This window comes from Aplidium turbinatum, chromosome 14 (genome assembly GCF_918807975.1).
Source record: "Aplidium turbinatum chromosome 14, kaAplTurb1.1, whole genome shotgun sequence".
NCBI classification, from domain to species: Eukaryota; Metazoa; Chordata; class Ascidiacea; order Aplousobranchia; family Polyclinidae; genus Aplidium; species Aplidium turbinatum.
Genome location: NC_137485.1, coordinates 19116647 through 19143971, shown reverse-complemented (window position 1 = coordinate 19143971; position 27325 = coordinate 19116647). Strand labels below are relative to the sequence as shown.

At 37.8% G+C, this 27325-nt stretch overlaps 1 protein-coding gene across 1 annotated transcript; it reads right to left on the bottom strand.

The window, feature by feature from the left end:
* LOC145782790 (transmembrane 9 superfamily member 3-like) lies at positions 1-26900 on the bottom strand. Its single transcript, XM_082594555.1, has 15 exons — positions 26783-26900; positions 20815-20897; positions 15816-15931; positions 13160-13282; positions 11077-11237; positions 9984-10061; positions 9069-9200; positions 6495-6661; positions 6228-6322; positions 4896-5026; positions 4490-4698; positions 3660-3806; positions 3118-3201; positions 2809-2885; positions 1-2064 (listed from the first exon to the last, which is right to left on the bottom strand). The coding sequence occupies exons 1-15, from the start codon at positions 26861-26863 to the stop codon at positions 1997-1999; spliced, it is 1752 nt and encodes a 583-aa protein (XP_082450681.1). The 5' UTR covers positions 26864-26900; the 3' UTR covers positions 1-1996.
* Positions 26901-27325: the final 425 nt, after the last annotated feature.

Genomic DNA, 27325 nt, shown 5'->3' with positions numbered 1-27325 from the left:
CTAACAATGTTTATTAGCACCTTAAGTTAACTGGTTGATTATTTTAACTGCAATTGGCAGTTAATGTATTCCACATTTGGTCTAACTAAATCATATTAGTGGTTAAGTACGCAGTGGCACAGAAATCATCTTCTTAACATACGTACATCACGAATACTACAAAATGTATGTCACAGGCACATTTTGAATTGGAAAAATTTAAATTATTTTGTATTATGAAACGCCAAAAGTAATTTGCTTTTCTAGCATCCATCTGACACAATCATAACTTCGAATAAGGCCTGACGAGTCAAGCCTTGTTAAATGCTCGCACTTGAAATTTACAGATGTTGAACATTGGGACGGAATTTCAGTCAATCTTAAGGTAGGTTACGACTTGCAATGTTTTACCCGCTCGTTATGTAAGTGTATACGTGGATAAATACAAAAGTAGACAACTAACAAAAATATAAACACATCAAAAATACCCGTTTTAAAAGTCAAATAGGCCTACCCTATTTTGATTATTACGTTTTGCCTGAACGAAAGAGCGTGACTCGGCAATATTTCAACAAAATCCGCCACTTGAAGCTATGTTTCACTTACTGAATAGGGCTACAATGAATTACGGACACTGCATGGTATTCAACATAAAAATGTTTCGAAAGACTGTTTCGAATTACTGCAAAATGTAAAAATACCAGGATGTAATAAAAATATTCCTTCTAGGGATATTTTTATAACATCCTGTAATACCTAGAGATACCTGTAATAAAAAATAAACCATTTCTAGCTTACACGCTATATGTATGGCAAAGATTTACGAAATTTTAGGGTTTTTTGAAACATGAAATTATCTTTCATTTTATACCAGGCTGGAGCCGTGTCTCCTTCATCTCGTGCTCTACTGACACCCAGCGATGTAACACTTTTTGTGCGGTAAAAAAATGATCTCTCCATACCTGCTGAGATGAAACATAAATAACGTATTTTCAACATAAATACAACGCAAAACACTTATGCCTTTACGCTGAAAATATTTGTAATGGTCATTGCAAAACAACGTGTAAAATACGCATAGCAAATTATAACAGAAGTACGATATTTGTTGTCAAAAAAATCAACTTTTTATATTAATTTAAATAACAATGAAACAACATAAAAGCAGCTGTTTCTACTGCGGTAGTTTGAATAATTTTCAATTAATATTATAAAATAAACATTTACAGCAAATCACCTTAGTATGAACAGTTGAACACTACAGTCGCGCTGACGTCGGTGATCAAAAATCCCAAGTTCGGTTCCAGCTGCGGTCGCGCAAACCTTACCCAATTAGTCAATCTATTGTTTGCGTTAAGCACGTCTGTACAGACGTAAGATCAATGTAAAAAATGACGGATTTGCTGGCCGGGTAAGCAATGCATATTTCATAGGCAACTCTTAGGACAAAAATTGGATTGCTTAGTTGGTTAGATCAGAAACTTCTAACAACCAGCAATTATAAAATACGGTGGCATTTATTGATCGATCAGGGGATGTTCAGTTGCCTGAACTGTCATATTGTATTGAATACGCTGGCGACAAATCTGATACGTACGGGGATGAAAAATCATATCATATTTACTGTTAGAAACGCAACAACCAATCAGCAACGCCATATGTGCAGTAACAGAACCGAGCACCGGTACTCCGACGCTTCTGTTTAAATTATCATTTTAGATTCACCGGATTTCTTTAAACAAACTCAATGAACTGTATTCCAGACAGTCCAATATGCCAATAATGACATAACCTGACAACTCCGAATATGACACCGCATACACGCTGTCTTCTCAATGCTAATAAAAAGTGAATTATTATCTCGGGAGATAGGGCATGGGGGGTTAAGATAACCTGAAGCTAATTCGGGGAGATAATCAAATATTTTTCAAATGCACTTCCATAGATGGCGCATAGCTACAATATATTAGACTAAATCTCGCTCGGTTCCTTCACTTAGATAAGTCGTTGACAGCTATCAATCAATCTTCACATAGGCATATATCTTGCGCACGAAGACACTTGTACCCAGGAATCCAAGGGCTCCTAAAACATAGAGTTTATATCAATACCTGTACCGGTACTAGCCTACGTATTCACAAAAGTGGGTAGTATCTAAATACTTTGGCAAAATTGGAACTTTTTTTCGTTACTTTCATTATTTTTATACTGCATCAAGAATTGACAGCGCTATATTTTAATACTGCATATAAAAATATATCGCTGTCAATTCTTGAAGCACTCGACTGCCAAGCACAGTTCCATCTAGTTGAGAAGCATGTTTCCACGAACGTAAGAAACACAATCTGTTAATGATTATGGGTCATCAATAAACACGCTCACACTGCCCAAACCCCACATAGGCAGGGTACTTTCAGCCGGAATGGCCCGTTTCGGTGAGTCCGATTCAGTGAGTCCGATCCCTTAACGGGGGATTTTTTTAATTTTTTTTTAAATTATCGGGTACCGTAGCCTAATTATCATTGCCGTTTTAGGGTTAGGGGTTTGGGGTTAGGGGTTAGAGGTTAGGAACTCACCGAATCGGACTCACCGAATAGTAGCAGACCCACTTTCAGCAGTCCTGGATGCCCACACTGCAAATCCAGGATGTAGATCACCTCGCCAAGGATTGTCCAGCCACCAAAATCAATGGCGGATAAGGAGCAGTGCAAGCATGTGGTGACATTTTTAAACAATGGTTGAAACGCCTAAGACACTGTATAATTGTATATGGGATGTGCAATTGTGCATTGTGCACACCAAACGATTCCACTTTATTATCGAACTCACCACACATAACGCCAAGAGCAATGCTGAACACAGCCATGTGGCTGAAGTAATACAGGGTCTGAAACAGTCCGTACATTCTGCAACAGCAAAGTGGTAAGCTTTGAGATAACTGACAAACCGTTGTTGTTGTTGTTGTAAGGAAGCAATTTGTTAAAAGACTGAAACTGTTAAAACAAAATGAAGCGTTTTTGCTGTCAGGGATAAGCCATAGCCAGGAAAGTTTTGCAAAGAATAACTTTGCTGGTATTAAGTGATATAAGAATATACAGTTAATAAGATAAATAAGTATTAACCTGATCAGATGCTTACTTTGTTTTAAAGATGAAATAATAGAATGAGTACATATAGACGTAAATCGACGTAGAACCTGCAGCAAGAAAGCTCGTCCACTGCCTGTTGAAAAAAATACTCTCCGTTAAACTTGATTCTTGAATTTGAAGAGTTAATGAGAAAACGTTTCAATTTTTCTGTGCTTTTTATGAGACAAACCGAATTGCGAAAAGCGCCAGTGGCTCAGATAAAATTGGCAATTACTAAACTTCGTCAAACCAGCAACCGGTGATCAGTGCAAAGTCATTTGTCAAGTCTCAATGAACTCTGAAGACTTTTCAATCTTTTGCCACCAAACATCAGGCTACTTGGTCAGGGCAATTTAAGCAATAATCGTACAACAGTCTTCTTCGTTTCAACTTCCGAGGCCAAAGTTCTTTCCTTATATCACCCCAGACTGGCAATGTCAACGCCAAGCCTCATAGCCAGGGTGAATAATTTAGTGGAGCCAGGGCGGTAAAAGGACCGCAAACAGAGCTTACAACTTATATAAACAAATGGAACACCTCCAAAGCACTTACCACCTATAGTCCTCTGCGTTCAAAAGGAAGTAGGTGCAGACTATCGTGACGCATACGGTGACAATGGCCAGAATCACCAAGACCAGCAGCGTAAACCCGTACACGTAGTAAATCTTGTAGGCCCAGAACGATGTGAAAATAAAGTACCTATAACAATACTTGAAGAGTTACTATTTATTGCATCAGAGTTACTATTTATTGCATCGAATGAAACATGACCATTTCAACAGATTGATTAATTTTCTCTAGCAGTATTTACTTTGTCAACCAAAACGTACTGCGGGTATATTTTCACCTGCCCCATTGCCATTCCGGTATTTAACAAACCACCCAGCAGATGCTCATGAACAGTAAATTGTCAAAACCATGGTCTGACACTACGATGTTGGCAGCTGTCCGATCCCCTCAGGGCGGAACCGTACCACAGATTAGCGTGAAACGTCACACTTGGCGTCATGCAGGGTAAGAATAGCAAGAAAGACGTGTCAATTGATAGTTAAACAGCTCTTCTTTGCCACGCTCAGCTGTTGTTCCCGGAATCATTTTTATAACTTGTCACCTCTTTGATCATACTGCACGTGAGTGTTTATTAAAACCTCAGGGTACACCCTGTAGACGTTTGAAAATGTGGTGACCGAGGCAAATGCGAGTTATTTTGGGTATGCTGCTATTGCTCTTGAATTGCAACCTTCCATGGCGCACCGGTTCAGAAACACTGCTGTACATAGTAGCAATAGTAGCGAACCAATAAAGGTTAGGTGGACGGGTTTTCCTAATTATTTGTTTAAAATGCTAGCCAATCGACCACTGGATTATTGATACACACTCACATTTCTATGAAGATGGAACCAAATGGCAATACTCCCCCCAAGCACGCGATGACAGGGGGCTCCATGAACCAACGCTTTTTCGGGATGGATCGAGGCACAGGATTAACACGACACGGGGGAGAAATGCCTCCAGATATATTCCTCCCCATTATTGTTCCGATCAAGTTTAGAGGTAAGATCACAAACACAATTATACATAACATTGAAGCCTGCAACAAAAGAGTTGAGTGGCCAAAGCATTCAAACCATATTCATCTTGATATTCGTAGAGTGAAAGTTGAAACCAGATTTTATTTCATGACTTTCAAAGCAAATAGTTTTAAAACATAAAAATCCATAGTTAATTCGTATAGAGATGATATACAGAAATGTGCCCAGCCAGAGTAAAATATAAACCAGATCTCACCATTGTTCCGAGTGGAATGACGCGGGAGGCGTGATAATAGATCGCGAAAAGATTCATGAATAAAGCTGTTCCCGACACGAGGTTTGGCAGCATCAATGCGCCAATCAGCATTTGCTTGATCCACGATCGTCCTGGAAGAACCAAGAACATATTACTTTCATTACATAAAAACAATCATCATCATTCATCAAGTTGGCTTCGAGTGCAAACATTTGTAAAACAGTCTACTTTTAATAGCATGATATTATCTAGCAAACTGAAAGAACATTTTCCATCACGTCTTCCTTTAGCAATGATCACCTGCTTAAATATAAAGCATAAGTATTAAGGTTTTTGTAATAGTAAGAGTATTTATTGTTGAAAAATAGTAAGTGTGGCCATCGTAACAAATTTAACCTCAGATATGCCAAACAGCGCAGAGCCCGACCTGTCCTCAAAGCGCCCATAGGCCTACAGCCCTACATTCTAAAACGCAGCCGAAAATCGTGTCATAAAAGCTCTCATGACGTCAATGCCGAACAGCGGCTGGTCCAGATTTAGCCTGGGTGAGGCAGCTCAGAGCTTCGTATGATTCGCTAATGGTCACATTTTCGAGTGTTCTGTGAGTCTTGCCGAGGACAGAGCCATGTCAATTTCTACCTACGTCTGCTTATAGTGCTTAATGTTACCAATTTCTCTTTTGCATGTTTTTCAGCACCTTCTGAAGATCCCGCAAAGGGTTAAACACTTAAACAGGCTGTAAAGGTTACTTTGATAATAGTGGTTCAATTTACTTAAATTAGCTCTGCTTAGCATTGCGCCTGGCATTGAGCACTCTTTTGTGGTATTACATAATACCATTTATTGTGCTCTATAATATATACAGAAACAATAAATATTATTAATACTACATAAAAGCTCTCAACGCCAAACAGATCGAATTACATCAAATACAGTCACCATTCATAAAAACCTTAATAAGCTGTTAGTGTTTCACCCTTGTTGGAATCATCAGAAGGTTCTTATTCAAATAGAATTTTGACAGTACGTACGAACAGTGGCAGTACGCAGAATGTGGCAGTACGCAGAATGTGACAGTACGCAGAAACAGTTACTGAGCATAACATAACCTGGCTGTTAAAAAACTCTAAACTGCAGTCGATCAATAATGGTTGTTTTCAAAGTATGGCAATGAAATCTTGCCATGGAAAACAGTTTTACGTATGAATAGAATAAAAAATACAGTAGTTTTCAATGCTGCTTTCAGAACAGAAAAAAACGTCATAATCAACACTGCAGACTGCAGAGTAAATTGTTTGTTGAAAATAAATTCCCTATTGTGATTGAGCAAACCTCCCATTCTGGCATAAAGGGAACCACCGATGTAGCCGTTGATTGGTGACAGGCCAGCAAAGACAAAGACGGCCGTGCTTACAACGGTGCCACGTCTGAAATAAATAACGCATTGAGCATTAAACGTGAGTTTTTTATCTTTTTTACATTAATTCACAGTTTGACAATTGAAAAATTTTCACATCATAACATCAAAAGCTATTCCAAGTAAGTGGGTAACTTTTGAACAGTGTGGATCTTGTCAAATTTTCAATATGAAGATCTTACTCTGTATATAAATCTCCAACCATGACGAAGAGGACGACTGCAAGGGATGAGGCGAGGATGTGAGCTCCCGTGCCGACTAAGGATGAAAAGATGAGGCGATGAGACGCAGGTCGGAACACGTCTCCATGGATTTGCTTCCATCCATATTCATCTCCTAAATCTCTTTCCTGCGACAAACAGCTTTCTCAAGTACAATAATTGACCAGTGCAATACTTCAGGACACATAGGCTCCTCGCATTGGTTGCCAACTGCAATTTAAATGATGATTATCAAAAATGTCTTACCACAATTGCAGAGTGTCTAGTGCAGGGGTTTTTAAACTTTTTGAGCCGCGCCCCCTTTGATGTGCCATCCAAACTTGTGCCCCACCAAACTACAAAATTAGCAAACATTAAAGTGTAATGACTACAGGAATTTATATTTAGCTTTCATCAATGTGAGGGATGTAATTGTTTTTCGTAAACCTAAAGTTTAATTCGAGACTTTGTAGCTGATAATGCACACCTCAGATCGGCTTCACAATCAATAAGTTTGTTTCGATGTTTTGTTTTTATGTTCAAAAGTGTAGAAAAGCCACTTTCGCACAAATAAGTGGACGAAAACGTAAGAAGTGTGCGTATCGCCACGCTACCCACTCCCTTGTATATGTGCAATTAACCCAAAAATCAGTTAGTGGCATTGCTTCATAATCGTCTTTTGCAGTGGAGTTACATTTTATTTCCAAGAATTCCTCTGGCAAACCGTCGGGAAGAATGTCTTTGTTAACACGAAAGGGATTTCTTGTTATCTTCCATTCTGGAAGGTCGGTGTCACCCAAGTCTGGGAAATAGCGTTCGAATTCTTGTTTCAAAAGCTGAAGGTGAGCCTCCACGTCAGCCTTAAGCTCACCTTCCAGTTCAAGTTGGTTTTTGTCATGTGCAGTATCTAGGTTGGGAAATGAAGCTGCATTTTCTATTTGTATTCGGCGGTGCCACAACCCCAGCTTTGCCACAAATGCTCGAATGGAATCATAGCTATTAATCCGGTTAGTATTTCTGCCCTGCAAGAGCAGATTCAAGTTATTGAGGGCCTCGAAAATGTCGACGAGGTATGCCAACTCCAGCTGAAACTTCTCTGATGAAAATGGCAGAAGGAGATCTTGCTTCCCATGAGCTTCCAAAAATAGCATCAGTTCATCTCTCATTTCATACACGCGGGCTAACATATTACCTTTCGATAACCAACGAACAGATGTATGGAAGAGGAGAGTCTCATGGTTCGAATCCATATCCTTGCACAGCTTGGTAAACAGTCTCGTATTGACGGCACTGGTTTTGACGAAGTTGACGGCTCGTATGATTACTGTAAGCTTATCTTTCATTGCAGCTGGTAGAGTCCTGGAGGCCAGAGCCTCACGGTGAATCACGCAGTGAGATCCAATGGTATTGGGACTTTTTTGCTTTACCTTATACCGTTACCTTATACTAGGGCTTCTCAAACTTTTTTGTTCTGCGACCCCATGTTGAAAAATATATTTCTATGCGACCCCATTATGGGGACATCCACGTTAATATCCCTTTTTAATTTGAAGGCTTTCAGGTTTTCCGTAGATAAACTTTTATTACAAATTAATTAACATTGTTAAACATTGTTACCACATTGTTTACCACATTGTTAAACATTGTTATAAAACATTGTTACCACATGAATCTACGGAACCTAACCACTGATCCATACTCAATTAATCTTGTACAGTAAATACTTTAAACTTAGTCTAGGTTCCTTCAGAAACTAGTTGCTAGGCTACTTTGAAATCATACTGCGAGCGGTAACGTTACTTTTGGTCAGCACGTTACAGCAATGATAGCGTAACAATGCATCAATTGTTACGATTGGTTATATTTTATCGTTCGACATTTCATACCGACGGTTGCGGTCAATTGACATCATGGCAAGACTACAACCTACCGGCACTAGACTAAATTACATTATTTCATTACGACCCCAAAATTTCATTACGCGACGTTTAGTCACATAGTTTGACATCGCTCGCGCCCCCCTTGTGAACCTTTCGAGCCCCCCAGTTTAAGAACCGCTGGTCTAGTGTATATGCATTTTCCCAAATAAATTATGTTTTTTTTTCTTCAATTTTTTTAAAATTTTGATGAAAGAAAGCGAAAGTTATTTATACTTGAACTGCAAAAGCCTACCTGGTGACTCATATCCGGTAGTTGCATAGGCTGTTCAAACTTGTACAGTGTACAAACTTGTCAAGTTTGAACCAACCACTCCATTCAATTTACGTTACTACAGTGACTTATACATCGCTTGGGAAACTATTTTTTATAAAACGCTGCTGGCAATGATCCGAACCCGATGCACACAGAATACTGTATATCATACGTGTGCACGTCATACATGCTCCTGGTCAAGCTCAGAATAGTTTTTTAGGCGTGTTGTCAACACTTCAAGATGAAACTTTATAGATATTCAACAAGAGCCGCCAAAGATGGTTTGCGCTGTTCACGATAATAAAGCTGAGCATTTTAAAAAAGATTTATAGTTGCGAAACACTGCCATTTGTTAACTTTCACCATGTCATCAAGATCATCATCTCTGCTGTAACGAGCGTAATCCTTCTTTAACGTCCGCATCAGTATCATGGACACAAGACCCACCAAGAAGATCACCATCATGAAGGAGTTAAAGATTGAAAACCAGTGAATCTAAACATTAACATGAAACCGTAACACTCTTGTACTGACAATACAAAACATAAGTCATGATGCCGAATTAGATATTCTTGACATTGAATACACATTCTGCTTACGTTCCAACCTTTCATAATCTTGCAATGACACTACAATCAAGCAGATAGCTTATCAGTGTAACTCTTTATTCTATCAACCTTGCTTAACCTTGCTTAAAAATGTTTTTAACAAAGAACGTTTTTGAAGTTGAGTGAATTTGTATATATATAAATAATTCACAGAATTTACATCAGAATAAAAACATTTATGCAATACAATATTGTTTATAATTATAAAACAGAAAATCACGGCGCATAGCTCGTGATGCCACTTCGTAACAAACTCCGACTGAATGACTCCAACAGAATGTTCTATGTATTACTGATTTTTAAATTAAATTTCTATCTTGGATGATTGCCATTCAGGTATAATTTACAAGGTGTTAATTCGGTTAAACGTTGGATAAGAATTTTGTCCGCATGAAAACTAGAACTAATGCAACACGAACGGTGTCGATCAAAGAAGGGTATTCAAGCAAAATTATGAAAGCACTTTCAAAATCATTATATGGTCATGCGAAAACTTCCATATATAGATCTTTTTGTACGATTGCTGCTCAGTCTGTACACAGGTCTAAGTTGAAAGTTTGTTGATGACACAAAACGAGTGAACACGCTTTGACAGACACACTAACGTGTTGACGCGTTGATGACGTGTTAACGCGTTGATGACGTGATTGACGTGTTAACGCACACTAACCTTGTGTTGGAAGAAATTTGGGTCAAGATACTTTTCATAACGATCCCGAAAATTAACCTCCGACGACTTCCATATCACCTTGTTAAGAAATAAAACAAAGCATAAAGTTGTTAATTAGTGTATGTTACATTTTTTTACGTAAAACAAATGGTACGGTAGTCGTCTATTGGGTGACCTGACCAAGGTAGCAATAATAAGTGGGAATGATAGTGAAGACTAGTGTTTAAATCATGGTGGAGGTTCGGTTTCGTTTCAACTTTACATATTAGGATGGATGAATGGTTATTGGTATTTCAGCCAATAATATGACCTCAGCCGCTCCACGAACCCCACTCGTCTCGAGGTTTCGACCACAACCAGATTCTAGTCGATTAAATATTTACCTTTGTGGAAAAAAAAGGTAAGTAATCAGCTGTAGCCAACACAGCCAAGAAGAACAGTAGAAAGAGAGAGTTCTTTCTTGCAATGAGCTCAAACGATGACTCACCAGCACAGCGAACTCTGTGCGTTTCGTTTCAAATGCATGGATGAGCTTAGTTTTAAATTAGTCATAAAACTTCCAACAAATATCCAGCAAAAGTTAAAAAAAAGTGCTCTGCAATGCTGTATGGAAGTGAGACATGGTGCTTACGGGAAAATGAAGTGGCCATGTTAGGAAGAACTGAGAGAAAGATGATGAAGGCAATGTGTGGTGTGAAGCTGATGGACAAAGAAATACCGAGGTACTTGGGTTGAATGAAAATGTTGATGAAGGCGAATGGAGTGAGGTGGTATGGGCATGCTATGAAAAGGGATAAAGATGATGTTTTGAAAAAAGTGCTGGAGTTGCGAGTGGAGGGTCGTAGGAAACAAGGAAGACCCAAGAAAACAAGGAAAATGCAAATTGAGGAGGAAAGCAGCAAGGACGACTTGACAAGAGAGGACGCTTTAGACAGATGATGTCGAGGCAGAGCGTAAAGATGATTGCAGCACGTTGAGGTGGATCCAGTCGATTCGGTAACGGGGACATAACTGGACTACTTTTACAGTTGAGGAGATGCTACTCCTATCTTCAACATTAGCTATTTAACGACACGTAGTTTCATTTCCTCACTTCATACGTGCATTCTATGTTTTTGTCTGGCTCTAGCTTGACTTTATTGTCGCTAGTGAGATTAATGTCAACTATTTGATCTCCGTTATAACCGATCTCCAGCTTCTTGTGCGTCCATAACTTGTAAACGTCAGCACTTTCGTCAACTTCTCCGACTATACCTGCGTAAACATATGTTGGTCAATGATATGAAAACTTGATTGAAAATAAAGAAACAGTATCTTGACAATGACCTAAACCCACTACAATGTTCCAATAAAATGTCCTTGTCATATTGGTCTTTTGATATAAAAAAGAGTGGATTTTCTCAGTCAGTTCAATTATCTACTTTCAATAATACTGTTATGAAGTTAGTATTTTTATACAGCGTTCTATGTATTGCAGTTACGTGTTGCTCTCAACGCCTAACAATGCAGCGATTATTCTCTTATGTTCATTGTTCATTCGTTCCGTGCTAATAGGATCTTTGGCATGACCCCACAGAGTTTTGAGAATACGTCTACTGGAAGAGCGAGCACTACGGAAGACTCAGCCGAGATCCGTGAGCAGCTTGAGATCATCGGTGAAAGTAGAACAGGCATTTGAATCGTAGCTCATAAAATGATGAGCAACATTCTCAAAAGAAACTACAATGTTCATTTTAGTTTAACTTTTTTAGTGATGGAAATTCGTCTAGTTTGAATCTCATTCAGTACTTCATGTTTTGCAGTATTGCTTGGGCGGCCAATCACAAATGAAATCTATAAATTTCTGTTTTTTGTTGTGCGAAAAACAATGCCGAGCTGCGATAGGCGCCGTTTCTGCTTGTTCTAAATCTTCTAGGCTGATTTTGTAAGTGCAATGAGCGCGTCTGCAACTACCATTACAACAAAGTTAGCAAACAATATGGACAAAAAACAATTACTTGCAAAGGCCAGTGTGTTTGTCAAAACCTTGAAAGGTATTGCAACTAGTATCAACTAGACGTGATTTCTTTGAAAAATTGCATGAAATTGCATTTCTTTGAAAAATTGCATTTCTCTGAAAAATTGCATTGAAAAAAATAACTTGCATGTTTGGCCCAAGTAGTAGTGCTCAAGCTAAAAACTAGGTTCGTGGATAAAACAGTTAGATTGGTTCCATTTGGTGCATTTTTCAACGCTGAAATCCACAAAAAAAGTTATTTACAAAAGCTTGAATGAATATGAAGACTTGTTGCTAAATTCACTGGAACAGTTTGGTGTGCGCTTCGTACATTTTATGGTAATTCCACCCCGAGTGCAATTTGTTGCAACTTCGTTTGCTGTAGCAAGAGATGTTGTTGCAGAAGAACTATAAATTTGGCGCAATTTTAGTTTGATACTAGCTGGCCATGTGTGACATTATTTTAAAGTAAAAACATTCAAAAGTAGAGATTGCGAAATTCTACTCATCTCTTTTACTACAAAGGTTTCTAAGGTTACTCCTTGTCGTTGCAAGAACCTCTGCTAGAAAGCAGAGGTTAGAAAAGCTAATTAACCTCTGCTTTCTAGAAAAACAGAGGTTAGAAAAACTGTTAGAAAGCTAGTGTGTGAACATTTTTGTCATTCATAATTTAGGTTAACAAGACTACCGTACTGAGATTATGATGCGCTGATGAATATTTCCAAACAACATTGGGATTAGTGTCTTCTGATGACTTAATACAAAATATCGAGAATCGTGTACTTGTAAAATAACTCATGATCATATTCAGTTTTCTCATTGGGCGTTTTTGTTCATTGTTTTTTTTTCTTTATTGGCATTTTACAATGCCCTAATTGAAGGCTGCATCTGGCCCCCAAAGCAACATGAGTTGGTCTAGGAGATGTATTGCTAATTGCACATTTAAATTCCAGAAAACTCAACCAAATAAGAGGCATCGAAAACGAACTTGACTGGATTTTCCAGTGACCGTAAAAGTATGAACAGCACCTGCAACAGCGAGATCTGATGGGGTAATTTGTTGGATCGTTGACTTATGAGTTCAATTGTTCTTGCTTCAAAACCATAAATTGATTGGACATCCAAAGTGCACTAATTGTTTCCAAATAACATAGGCTACTGCAAAAAAGTTTCAATTTACCCCATATTGGAAGGTCATCCATGTACATTTGGTACCAGTAATGATTCTTTATTGCATAAATAAACTTGTCATATTTTTTCTTGTCCATCTCAATGTCACAGTATTTCCGAGGAGATATATTTTCTGAAAAACAAGCACCAGCATATATATATATTATATATGCACAAATTGGTGACATACATATGTTGTTGAAAAACACATAGTTAACAATTTACAAAAAAAAACTCTGCAGCTAAAAAAAAATTAGTTTCATAAAACAAGAAAAACATTAGTTTAGATAAATTTCCTTTAAACCAGAAAACATGTAAATGATATACCTTAACCCTATCTTAGCACGTGCTGTTTTCATACACGGTAAGTACGTCACGGACTATCTTAGCCCCGTGCTAATTAATCGCTAATAACGGAGCCAAAATATTTTACAAGATAATAGTCATGTGTATTGTGCAAAAGGAAATTAAATTTCTACCCAACAAATTTATTGAAATAAAGTGTTTGAGATGAAAACACGTCAGAAAGTCGGTTTTTATTCTAATTTCTCGAAAATAGCTTCAAAATTGAAATTTTTGAATTAAAACATAGAAGAGTAATGCTAAACTAAACAAAAAATTTTGCTCATAAATATAAGGCACTTTTGGGCGTTTTTACATTTCAAAGTAATTGTACTAACATTAACATAATATAGGTAAAGCGACAAATGCGCGTAACAGCTAAAAGGCCTCGAATGCGCGGAGGTGTAAATTATAATAAACAAACAAAAATATTTTAGGTTTCGACTGGTGAATTATGTAGCACTAGCATCATTCTTGCAGTGATACAAAATGTAACATCATACCTTTCTGCTTTCGTAGAAAATTTTCTCTTCAAATGTAACTAAATCTGACTAACTAATTTTACTCAATAACTACTTTGCTGGTAGTCGAATTAACTTTGCTTGTGCTGCCTCGTCAGAAACCGTACGAACGCCATTTCTTCTTGTTTTGCAGTGAAGAGTAGATACTATCGTCATATCAAAAGAAACAAACCAAATCTCATTCCATTGTTTCGTTTTTCACGAAAGCACGTGATCGAAGTCAAATCGCACCAAATCTTGCATGCGCCAGGCCAAAGACACGTGCGTTATGGCGACAAGGGTTGCCAGATTGGACTTTTTAAGGCCAGATTCCACAAATGTTTTTTTAGATTCTGTTGGCCTTAGAAATAATACATTTTGCCTTAAATTTAGCCTTTTTTTAAATTTTTATACTCTTTAAAATGCATAATAATCAATATTTCTCAATATTATATATATATAACTAGCATTGCACAAAAATGTCTAGCCACCTGAGACGAAATGCTTATTGTGAAGGGCAGGAAGGTAGAAAAATGACCAGTACCACTGTAGGTTTAGAAAATTCGGAAAGCATAAAAACTAAAAGTTAAGAAATTTCACATTTCTAGCATATTTCCTTCTGTGATATATTTCACTACTAGAGTGGGGCGTCATCATAAAACCTTAAGTCGCTACAGATAGGGTTAAGCAGTTGAATAGTTCTATGACATTTAATGGGACTGATCATTAATCATAATGAAAGTACAGTACATCAAATTTAATGAAGCAATGCTCATGCACTGCTGTAATGCTAATTAGTGAAAACAAGAAATCATAAAAAATCTCATGTCAAGAATAACAACAAAAAATCTACGTTTCACATTGCACGAACAAACAAGTGGCCAAGTAGCTGAATTACATTTTGTAAACAAATTAAAAAGAAAAAATATATTTTCTACAGTAGTTGAACCTTTTGCTTCCTCAAAGAAATCCAAATAACTTTTACAACAAAGACATCAAAAGTAAATATGGTAAAAAATTTGAACACTAAACAAACAAAAATTAAAAGGCGCAGTGAAAAAGTTAATCAAAAAGAGTAGCCTGCAATCTAATTCATTCTAAAACATAATTTGAAGGTTAGACGCTCTTGGCTTGCGCCGATTGAACACTTTACTGGAGGCATCTTGCTAGGCATTACGCAAAGCTCACTGCTGGCAGTTTGAGCACTTTGGCAAGGTTGGCAGTAGTATCATTTTTGATGTTTAGGTACCACAAATGGGAAAATGTCACATGGAGGTATATATCTCCATGGCCATTCCGGTGTACCTACTGCACTGAGGAGAGCAGAAGGTCGAAACGGTGTGCACTGTCTGCAGTTAATTCGAAGGTTATATATAATGATCTTGAACACCAATTTTTTTCACTAGTTTTTTCATTTGAACAAACAAAAACGTAACATAATTATTCAAGTGCAGTTGAGAAAGTGAAGAATTGTGGTCTATAACTTAAAAACTGGGGCAAAAAACGATGAAAGTGGATCATAAAAACTAGGTAGGAACTATGCACTGTATGGCTGTGATAGGCATTCCAAAGTAATGAGAACTGTGTTTGGAACATGGGTCTCAACTCAAGCCAGTCACACATGCTGCGGCAACGTTGCCAGGATAACTATTCGATATTCCAGCATTCCTGGAACCTTGCATGTTCCAGCTTACTCCATTTAAACCACAATGATGAACACATGGCACACGAATGTTCAACAGGCTAGCACAGGCTATTTCTCACACTTAAGTAATGATGATTTTTACACCACAGTGGTCAGTGATCAATCGAATGTGTTCTCACCTTTAAATTTTATTTCTAAGCCGCTGTGTTTGAGCTCCACACCTTGAAGAGCATCTCCCAAGTTTTCATGATGTCTGTCTAATGGGCTCACTTTATCTCCTTTGCAAAATGGCAACCTGAAACAAAAAATAAGAAGCAGGATAATCAAAACAGACAACATCAACTTACTGTAGTCCCGATCATCACCTCTACTCTGAGGTTGGTCTGCGACTTTATGCCGCCGTCCGAATGACATGATCCCTAGCTCGCAAGGCACGAGTGACACAAGGCCTGAATACTGCAATGCAAGAATGATGCGAGATTTGATTATTTTGTACTAAAATTAATTGAATTCGGCAGTTATTTCATTTCTCAGCGTAGCAATTTCAATTTTATTTTAGTACAAACAAAAATATAAAAATTATATTTGCACTTAACAAAATAAAGATGAGACTTGATTATTTCACACTAAAACTAATTGTTTTGCTGTTTTTTTAATATGGTACCGTAGTAATTTCATTTGTCACGGGAGCAATTTCAATTTTTTCCACTTAACAAAATAAAGATGAAGCTGCCACTAATTTATTTGTTGCTTTTTAACCTTAACGGACACGTCTGCAGGAAACACTTACTAATCAGGAACAACGCAGGAGGTCAGTTACACTATTTTGTTTTCGAAGACCGATTAGGTTCGGACTCGCTGTCAAACAACGTTTCGTGATTAAAACTATATATAGTTCGTATATCTTGATCAAGTACGAATGCAAGCTTGCTCAATATGCGCTTCACGACTTTTTTCTACGTTATATATATATGCTTAGACAGTAACATTTTAACACTCTGTATCTTTCTCAACCAGATACAAACTATTAAAGTGTTACATTCAGAGTCTAATTTTTAAATATAATTCAGAAACCTGGACAATTACCAAATCAATTAATAAAAGAATAAATGGGTTAGAAATGTGGGCATTACGAAAAATGCAGAAGATTTCCTGGACTGACAGAAAAAGCAACCAAAATGTTTTAAATCAAGTCAAACAAACAAACAATCTACTAAAAAATATCAAAGAAAAACAACTCTAATTTTTAGGACACGTGCTGCGAAAAGGAAAATTAGAACATTTCTCTCTCACAGGCAAAATCGAAGGAAAGCGTGCCCAAGGCAGACAAAGATTAACCTACCTAAACCAACACCAACATACACCTAATACACATAGAAAACAACAGAGAATCTCGGAAACTTTTCATGCAAGAGGCAGTCAATACTTGGAATCAAGTGCGACAATAAAAGAAGATACAGTAACATTCACATGCATTTTCAGGGTTCGACCTTAACTTTTTTTCGCACTGGCCAACCGGACCAGTGGCTAACCATTTGCACTGGTCCACACGAGATCGCGCTGGTCCGTCCCGTTTACTGATAAAAACAAGATTGTCGTGGGAAGCACGAGGCCAACCCAGGGAAAACCACCTTAAAACGACAATAACGAATGGTGGCAATAACATGGAAAATTGGAAATATACAATGGCAATAACAGTAACAACAGTTTATGTTGGCAAGACATTCAATCTACGTTGAGTCTTCAGTCTACTTGGGGCTCTTCTTCAATTTCTGAATCCGATGAAGGGTCATAATTGGAATCTGATGACGGGGTCATAATCGGAATCTGATGACAGGGTCATAATCGGAATCCGATGTGTGTTTGTCTGGCTTTGTATTAAGTTAATTTGATGCCTCATCACTCACATGCTCTCTAGCACAATCTTAACACTTTTATGCATCAAATCTCTTGACTGAGAGTACTGTGCTAGGCTACCAGACCTCACGTGTTGTTGCGATTACCCTTTTTCTTACGATTTAACACCGTCACGTGATGTTGCGATTGCTTTTTTCTTACGATTTCACACGTGATACTGCGATTGCTTTTTTCTTACGGTTTAACACACACGGATCACGTGTTTTGTTGTTTGAAGAGAAGCGCAAACGAGAACCACGCACTCTAAACGATCAAACGACATAATACGATGATATTTTCGCACTGGACAGTCGGACCAGTGCGAAACGATTCGTACTGGTCCGCGGGGAACTTGCACTAGACATTGGCCAGAGGACCAGTGCTAAGATCGAACCCTGATTTTCATATTTTTTTAAACGCATAACAAAAGAAAATTGCTTTGATTTGATTCAAAAACAGTCAAAACATCTTTAACGCAGCACAGTGTAAATAATATTGGCACTGATAAAGAAAAATAGCCAAATCAATGTGAGAAAGCCACAGTTTTACCGCTATTACTATTTACTACTTCTACCATGCAAATGAAACTACTACCGTATAAAAAATAAAAACATTTGGTTTTAGTCTGGAATAGCCAAGTCTCATCTTTATTCTGTAAAGTGCAAAAAAATATTTTTATATTTTTCTTTGTATCAAAAATAAAAATTGAAATTGCTACAGCGGCAAATGAAATTATTACCGTATTCAAAAGAGCAATTAACTTTAATACAAAATTACCAATTCTCGCGTCATTTATATATTGTGGCATTCGGGTTTTGCGTCATTCATGCATTGCGCCTTATGAATCGCGTCATTCAGAACGCGGCATAAAGTCGTGTATCCCTCCGAGGTGGTGATAAGCAAATTCCTTTGGCCCAAACACACAGTACAGACAGACTTGAACCTGAATATCAATCAAACACTTCTTGAAAGAAATAAAGAAGTTTCAGGAGTGCTTGCAAATAATCAGTTAACTATCAGCACCTTTAAACGTACAATTGGCAGAATACTCTGAAATCTTTTATTGTTTGTGTCAGGGGCGGACCTAACCACTTGTTTTAAAGGATGCAGACGCTTGATTACAGTCTAGCATATAGTCGTGTACAACTATGGAATCATCAGCTGAAGTACATCCACAAAAACTCTTCTCAATGAGCTGATTGTTGTTTACTCAACGTATGACACAACAATGTTGTTTATAGAAAGAAGAAAGTGGAAACTATGTTATTTTAAGAACCTATAAAAATCATCAAAATTGTTAAGAGGAAAACATGTTTAAATTTCAAGTTGTCAAATTCCTGCACCAACTTCCAAGTTACAACAACAATCTGTTTTGCATTTTTCGAGATAATTTGTTAAACTTCAATCAACACACCAGTTAAAGTGCAACTGCACGATGACTTTTACCGCACTTTATCTGAAAGAGCACATTTCAATCTATAAATACCAACCTCGCCATTACATTTTAAGGCTATATTTATCTCAACAAAAATTATCAAAACCATGGTTCTCCATGCGCTTGTATTTTTGGCCGTGTTGCTGCAATGACGGGTGTTGCGCTTGCGCAACACACCGGATCATGACGTCAGTTAGAGACAGACCTCGAAGCGACAATCGATTCCGATATATTGCAGACTTAACACTTGCAAACAATCAATACGGTACAAGTACATGGGACCAGCAGTTTGGAACAAGCTTCCACCTACGATAAAAAATGAATGAAAAACTGTAAAAGGCTTTAAATCAAAAATGAACAAGCTAAATCTTTCTTGAAAAAAATCCTATCTAAGTATTGCATACACCAAACATACTAATATAGGTCAATGTGTGTAGATTTATTAGCAAAATATCTGCAAGACATAACTTCCCTAGGTATAATTGGATTTCCGCAAGATGATGATGTTGTTTTTGCTTGTTTTTTTTTTATTTGTTTTTGTCATTGTTTCGTGTCGTCAAGTTGTAGCCTAACTATTTTGTGAGACGTGCAAGGCCTGGTGTGTTGCGCTTGAAATAGTTTTGCCCGTGGTAGGATTTCTTTGTGGGGTTTTTTTTGCTTGCCTTGCTCTTCTTTGCTATGAGCTAAACGCATCAAGATGTGTCCCCTCACGACCATCAGCACTCTTGATAACACACCATGGCAGATCTCCATAGCAAATGTTTATTTATACAATTCTTGAAAATATCAGTTAAAGCTATAATATTATGGGCTGTTGTTTTTTATTTTTGTTTGTAACATTTTCTTTTATATCCCTTTTTACCGGTATCTTAAATTTTGCTGAAGGTGTTGCGACCGTGCCAAATCCTCCAACTTAATAACTTACTTCGGTCACAAGCTGGGGTTTTTTTCGGTCATTTATCGGTCATTGACAATTTTTTTAGCAAAATGTCCGAAAAAAAAATGGTCAATTCGGTTAAAATGTCCGAAAAAAAAACAACGTTTCTCAGCGAAACTTAATGTTGTAGCTAGTCAGGAAGTGCAAATTTTGGTTTGTATCAGCTACTTGGAAGGAAATATTTTCATCAGAAAAAATGACCGAAATGAATAAAAATGACCGAAAATTTTCAAGTTATTTTGGACAAATTACCGAAAACTCAGCAAAAAAAAAGGTCACAAGCACATTTTAACGTTCGCGTTTTGTCGCTTCTACATTTTTTTTCGACCTTTGCTATGTTGACGTGTATTGTTTTTGCTGTGATGGTCAGAAATAAAAACAACTGAACTGAACAATCGCTTTTGCAAGTCGCACTAGCCACCAAGCCTATCTCAGCTAGTTTGGTCTCAACTAAGTTCGCCTTGAACTGACGTCATATCACCAGATGGTGCTGACGAGTTTGCAACTTCCAGGTAGCGTGACAGAAGCGCTTGAGAGCAGGGGAAAAAGATCGGTTTCTTGGCTAAGGACCTCAATTGTAAGAAGCCGGAAGTGAGTTTTTTCAACCGGTACCAGATGTCTTGGCAATGGATTCAAGCCAATGTTAATTCGATTGTGCAGTTGCACTAAGCTGTTTGTCTTCTTTTACTAGTAAATAAATTTCTAGCATGTAACATAAGATCTTACGAAGAGAACAAACTGCGAACTGAACTCAATCAAATAGGTACAGTAACATTACAAAAACTTAAAATTGAATGTAGTGTATTTTGTTAAGTTTTAATAAAAACAAAACTAGGCTCAGACAAACTACCTAAGCACCAAGTCATCTTCTAAAGTTATGTACATTCTTTTTAAAAGCACATCCACCAACCTGAAGTATTCATAGGTTTCTTGTCGATTATGATACGGACTAACTGTGTTCATCCAAAGCAATACATCTTCACCATCTTTGTACTGAAAAATTTTTTGTACTGAAATAATTTTTGCATAAGCAATTTGATGATAAAAATAGCAGCCCAACGAGCAGAAAGACGCCTGTATGTACAGCCCCTGTACGTATGAAAAAAAGGCATTTGCAATTTAATGAACTCAATTTTATTTAGAACTTTTTCCATGAAGACTGGTTTTTAACATACGCGCCAACTTCCAGGGGGGCCGGGGGGGCGGCGCCCCCCGTAAAGTTATGGTTGAGGGGCAACAAAAATGGTTATTACAAATGGTGTTTCAAAGATAAAACACTTTGCGAAAAAGATTTTGATCACGAAAACAAACTTAAAGATTGCCGAAAGCGAAAAATAGCCTACGTTGCTCTTGCCCACAAAACAGCAGCTGATCGCATGGCTTTCTCATACGGTATGGAAATTTCAAAGTAGATGGTAGAGAAACTTACGGCTTACGCTGCTGGAATAGTCACGTAACTATTCACGCTATTTTCAACGAGGTCTTCCCGCTGTGAGATCAATTATGAACAGAACGCATTGTTTAGTTCGCAATGTGTGAGAATTAAATCAAAAACCGATAAAAGAAAAGGTGTTAAATGGTCTGGGTCGCAGATATTGCCAGCATTAACGACGTCTTTTACCGCTATTATCACCTAGCTAACCTGGCATCATTGTTTAATGTGGCCGCTAAAGTTTGAGATCGACTTCAACGATCATGGAATGTTACGTAATAAGAACGATTATTATTCCTACACGCAAAAATAAAAAATTGATCTCTTAAAACAGCTCTTTCCGCTGTTTTGTCTCGTGAGCTTTGCATATTGCTCAACATGTGCATAAAATTTAGAATTGACAAGAAATCAATAAATTTGAAAATTACGTTTGAATCACTGCAAATACACATATTAAAAACTTTTATTTCAGCCTACGCCATTTCATACGTCGACAATGATTTTGCCGCAGCAAAAATACGTTCATTTTGAAAACTGCCGAGCTGGAGACAACAGCTTGTCCTGTGTTAAGTTAAACCTGTCTTTTTGAGGTGAAAATCACTTGCGAACATCTCGACCTATACTCGAGTATATATAGGGTAAATATACTATAGGGTATTCGATAAAAGACAATAAAGACTTTCGATAAAAAACAGAAAACACTTCGCCGTTGTTAGTGCTTTGAAAATAAGTAATTAGCAAAACGAGGTTAATAAAACCGATAGCGGGTTTTAACTCTGCTTGAGATCATGATTTTTTGCGTTTTATTTCGATAACATCACTGTCTTGATCGTTGTTATTCACTTGCACGAAAAGAAAATGAATTGGCTTGTTTTCCAACTGTTCCAATTATGAGCTAACAATATCAAAATTTTGCACTAGGCGTACTGCATGCCTAAAACTAATCCTTTCAAGCAGCGGTTCTAATAAATTCGGTTTGCGACCTAGGTGTCAATATAAACAAGACAGTAAGCTTGATCAAAGACTATTTTAATTGAGTAAAATAGCGTTATGATTATGACGTCATCACCTTTCTCGCACCCCAAGGTTTTTTGAAAAGTCGGCGCCTATGGTTTTATACAGCCATATATATACATAATAACTGGATGGTAGTGCCATATATATACATATATACCATACATATATAGCCATACATATATATACAGCTGTTTTTCTCTTTACTCGCATTTGCAATATTTTTTCACCAACAAGACGAAGCATGAGCAAAGTACGGTACTTGAGAAGCATTGCATTTAAATACAACTGCAAATATGTTTCAGGTCCTTGTTTGTGTTGTTCTTATCTGAGTTAACGCAAAAACACAATATCAATTAACGAATTTCGTAAACACAATTTTTAAGAGATTTTTTGTTTTGGCTGCCGGGTGCGAGAATTTGGCCATCAGGGAACAGTTCTGGTAGACCATGCTTGGTCTCTGAAAGAATAAAAAAGCTTAAAGGCCTGTTACAGTGGCCTATAGTTAATCCTACATCCAATCCGATATATTTCCACCACAGAAAATGAAGCAAACATAAAATAAAGTCAATGTTTTGTTGGCGACAACAGATTATAGCATCCCTATTAAAACCAGGCTTTGGAGCCAGAGCCCCGGAATCGTGCATTTTCAATGGACCCGGAGCTCTACGTGAAATTCAAATGGAGCTGAAGCAGGAGCCAGTTGTTTGAAAAATAGCTCCGGCTCCAACGTATTTCATAAGATGCTATGCTACTACTATTGGCGGAATTCACATAATTTAACACTAACAGCGGGTCCACGTAGTGTTGGGCGATATTGAAAAAAACAAAACGATACGATATTTGAAAAAATACTCGATATTTCGATACTTTTCGATATTTTTGTACTACTTAAGAAAAGAGTTTCTCAGTCTTCGAAATTAGTGTCGGTAATTGCCGACGCAGATGCATGAATGGCGCATTAGCGTCGGCAATAAAAATGACGAGGCCACAAGAGCGCTTGTAAGGTTAGGGTTAGACATTCCTCCCAGTCGTTATGCCACAGCCATAGATTTGCTCCTTAGTCAACACCCTGATGGAGCTCTGCGAAAGAGGCGAGTGGATGGGAATCAAAGCACGAAAGCGGCAAAACGTGGACGCTTCATTGAGAACGACGAAGACAATGTAGACTGTAGATTTACAGCCAAGCGACGAGCCTCTTGATGTGTCCGATTCCAGTGATGACACGACAACCTCATCTTCCGATACAGAATCTGATGATTCCGAAATGTGCCGAAATTATGTTAGTGCATACCTAAATCGAGGCAATCTTCTCGCAGGGAGCAATTAATTTGTTACCGGTACTTAGTTGAGCAACGTTATTTTATGATAATGCAACGTCGCTAGATGTCGAATTAATGTAAAACAAACGTAAATTTCTGATTGGGCAATGTTGTTACGCAATATAACCACTATAACTAGCCGGGAAAATTAAATCGATTTGTGCTGACTCGAACGTTGAATCAACCCAAAATTAACTTATTTTTCCTTCCCGTGAGTTATTCATCGTGAATTACCGCAACAGCGTGCGTATCGCGTTGTTCGCTTTAAGGTGCGTCTACACGAGAAAGTGTTCTTGCTTAGAAATTCTTGCTTAAGCTAGTGTTTAAGGTCGTTTCGTCTACACTGGCAACCTCGACGAAGATTTTGCTTGCTTGAATCGCGGTCACGTGAGTATCTAATCCCCAATGACGTCACGTTTTAAAAAGTTCCCGCCAAAGCATAGCAGTTCGCGCTAAAGTACAGCAGAGTAGACCAAGCAACTGACTGTTCTTTAACCATTTGAAGTTGTTCAAGTTGTTGCAGTCTTTCAGTCATGGCTTCCCAGAAGTTGTGTAAAAAATGCTGCAAAAAGCGAAGGATGCAAACCCGCAATTTACTGCTTATTGAAGCATTCAGACACCTCAGTGAGGTTGAAATGTTGGAAACAGAATTTTGTGTCAGCGTGGGTGACTGGCAACAACCAGCAAGATCATTCCTCCGCTATTTTTATTACCCAGTGTACAATGGCAATGGTTTTCTGCTGAGATCCTGTTTTGGATTTGAAATTGGAAAATATTGTGCTTTCTATGGGCTATTTCGAGTACGGTCACCGCCAGTTCAGCCCACAACATTAATAAGAACGGGTTGGGATCAAAACTTAACGAAATCCTTTAACGATACCGCGCTGCCCTGTCTGGATACTGAGCTGAGAGGAGACCTGAGATTTTGGCGGGAAAAAACATTTCTAAGCAAGAGAACTCACTTAAGCGCCCAGTTTTTCGCTCTGGAGCGTATTTTTTCTCGACGGCTCGCTTACTCGCCCATTTTCTTAAAAGTAAGCGGCACAAACTGGGATTAACTTAAAGAAACAAGAAGTTTGGCTAGCTTAAGCAAGAAAACAGTCGTCGTGTAGACGCACCTTTATCGCTACTTTTGGTATTATTACATCACAACAAATCAAACAGTGCGGTCGTGATAGACTACTCTAGTATATTTTTCGCTTCTCGTTTCACATGTTTTGGTACAATTTTTTTCCTAATAAACGTTCACAGCAATTGCCGAGGCAATTTCAACTTTTGCCGTTTGGTTTCGGCAACGTTTTTGTAGGGGTTTGCTGTTACGAGTTATCGAACGATATTGAAATAAATATCGATATTGAAAAGATATCGTATCGTATCGAAAATTCGATATATCGCCCAACACTAGGTCCACGTCTATTAGGCGCTGACAGTTAGGCGCTGGTCTAATAGGCGCGCACACTGTGGCGTCTGGATATTTAGGTGCGGAGCACTGTGGCGCCCGGTCATTTAGGTGCTATTCCTAGTAAAGTCTGCAGATTGTATCAGCTTGGCAGGTAGGGGCGTAGGGCAATGCTTTTCACACAAAATATTATATTGAACAGAAAAATATGTTGTTTTGTTAATGCGTGTGCGTTGTTGGTCATGGCTTCAGTGAGTGAAGTTGCTTAAACCGGCAATGCTTTTTCACACAAAATGTTAAATTGAACAGAAAAATATGTCATGGCTTCCGTGAGTGAAGCTGCTTAAACCGGCAATGCTTTTTCACACAAAATATTATATTAAACAGAAAAATATATGGGTGAAGCTGCTTGAACCGGCAATGATTTTCACACAAAATATTGTATTATTACCGTAGCCAAAAAAGGACAGGCAAAGACTATGGATCTGCCATGATTTACAACGTAGGAATACTTCTGTAGGATTACTTCCAATAATGTTCGGAAGCTTGAATAATTTATTGATAAAGCTTTCACCAACGCAAACCTGGACTAACAACAAATAAAACAATAATAAATCAATAAAACAACAATATATTTTTCTGTTCAATATAACATTTTATGTGAAAAGCATTGCCGGTTTAAGCAGCTTCACTCACGGAAGCCATGATATAATTTTCTGGCAAGCTGCCAAGCTGTTACAATCTACAGACTTTACTAGGAATAGCACCTAAATGACCGGGCGCCACAGTGCTCCGCACCTAAATATCCAGATGCCACAGTGTGCGCGCCTATTAGACCAGCGCCTAATTGTCAGAGCCTAAAAGACTTGCTCCCCTAACAGCAACCCTTCATAAAATTAAGAATTGTTGCCTCTTTGGCACCACCTTTTCTAACTAACCACGTTGGTGAGGATTTGACAGCAGAGCAAACACGTGTTCATAGCTGCAACCGATGGTACTGACTACTGACTGATGTTCATCCTCAAACCTCAGTTTTTGACGTAATGGAGCTGGAGCAATTTAACATTTACGCCTGCTCCAAAGCCATTAAAACGTACATTTTTTGCAATCGTACACTCTGTATATTTATTTTTCTTTGTCGGAATTCAGAAGGAACGATATTATGGAATCAAAATAGAGCGATACAACCAATAAAAGAAAAAGTGGGCACTGAGCACATGATTTAAGTGCGGCTGGGCACACCTTCTTAGATAAAACTTTCTCACAGGGCTTGAATTTTACATTCTTACTCATGCATCATACATTTCAACCCACACAAAGTATATATTTTTAGAAAGCTCATTAAATTTGCAAACTGTCTACAGTCTTTAATTTACACTAAGAACATTTATTCAAAGAAGCTGAATCAAAAATGTGCATGTATGACTGACCAGTGTTATGTATAGATTAAGTGAATTGCCTAACCTTTTGGATAGATATTGGATATGGAAAGGTAAACACAAAAACCGCTTACCTAAATAATTTCTACCGGTACAAATCTTTTGAAATGGTTTTCTCTGAAAACGGGGTTTCTCCAAATCAGCTTCTCTGAATTGGATTCTCCGAAACGAGCCATTCCGCACAAAATATGCCAGTAAAATTACGAAAGCAAACAAGCTATAAAAGTCCATAAAATTTTTCTTACTTAAATTTATTTATGCTAATCACTCACCTCATGAGAATCCTCATCACCAACAACACACTTGAAAATACTGCATAAACACAAAACTGCCAAACTAGATAAAAGTTTCATGTTGGTTTAAAAACTATGAAACTCGCACTATTTAAACCTGCAAAAAACACAATACTCAGCTACTGGTCTTAATTTAATGAATAAAATTATATAGCCTGTCAAAAGAGTTAGCCTAGACTTACTTGCAAAAAAAAATTTTATACAAAATTGACAATAATTTGAGCCTTATAACAGTGCAAGGAAGGTATGAATTGGTCCTGGAGCTTTTTTCGGTGGTGTATTTTTTCAAGGTACTAGTGATAACACGAGCAGAAAAAATCTGTCTGCTGCCCACACTGCATTGCAAATGTCTGCCCGCACACAACACCGTAAAAAATCTGAAAATGTCACACTGCGCCTACAGCGCTGCACTGGAAAAAAATTCAAAAGCAGAACTGCTACAGTGTACTTGCACTGTAAGTGCATGACAAAATTGATAAAAATCATATACGTAAAAGCAACTTTTGAACAACATTTAGGTTA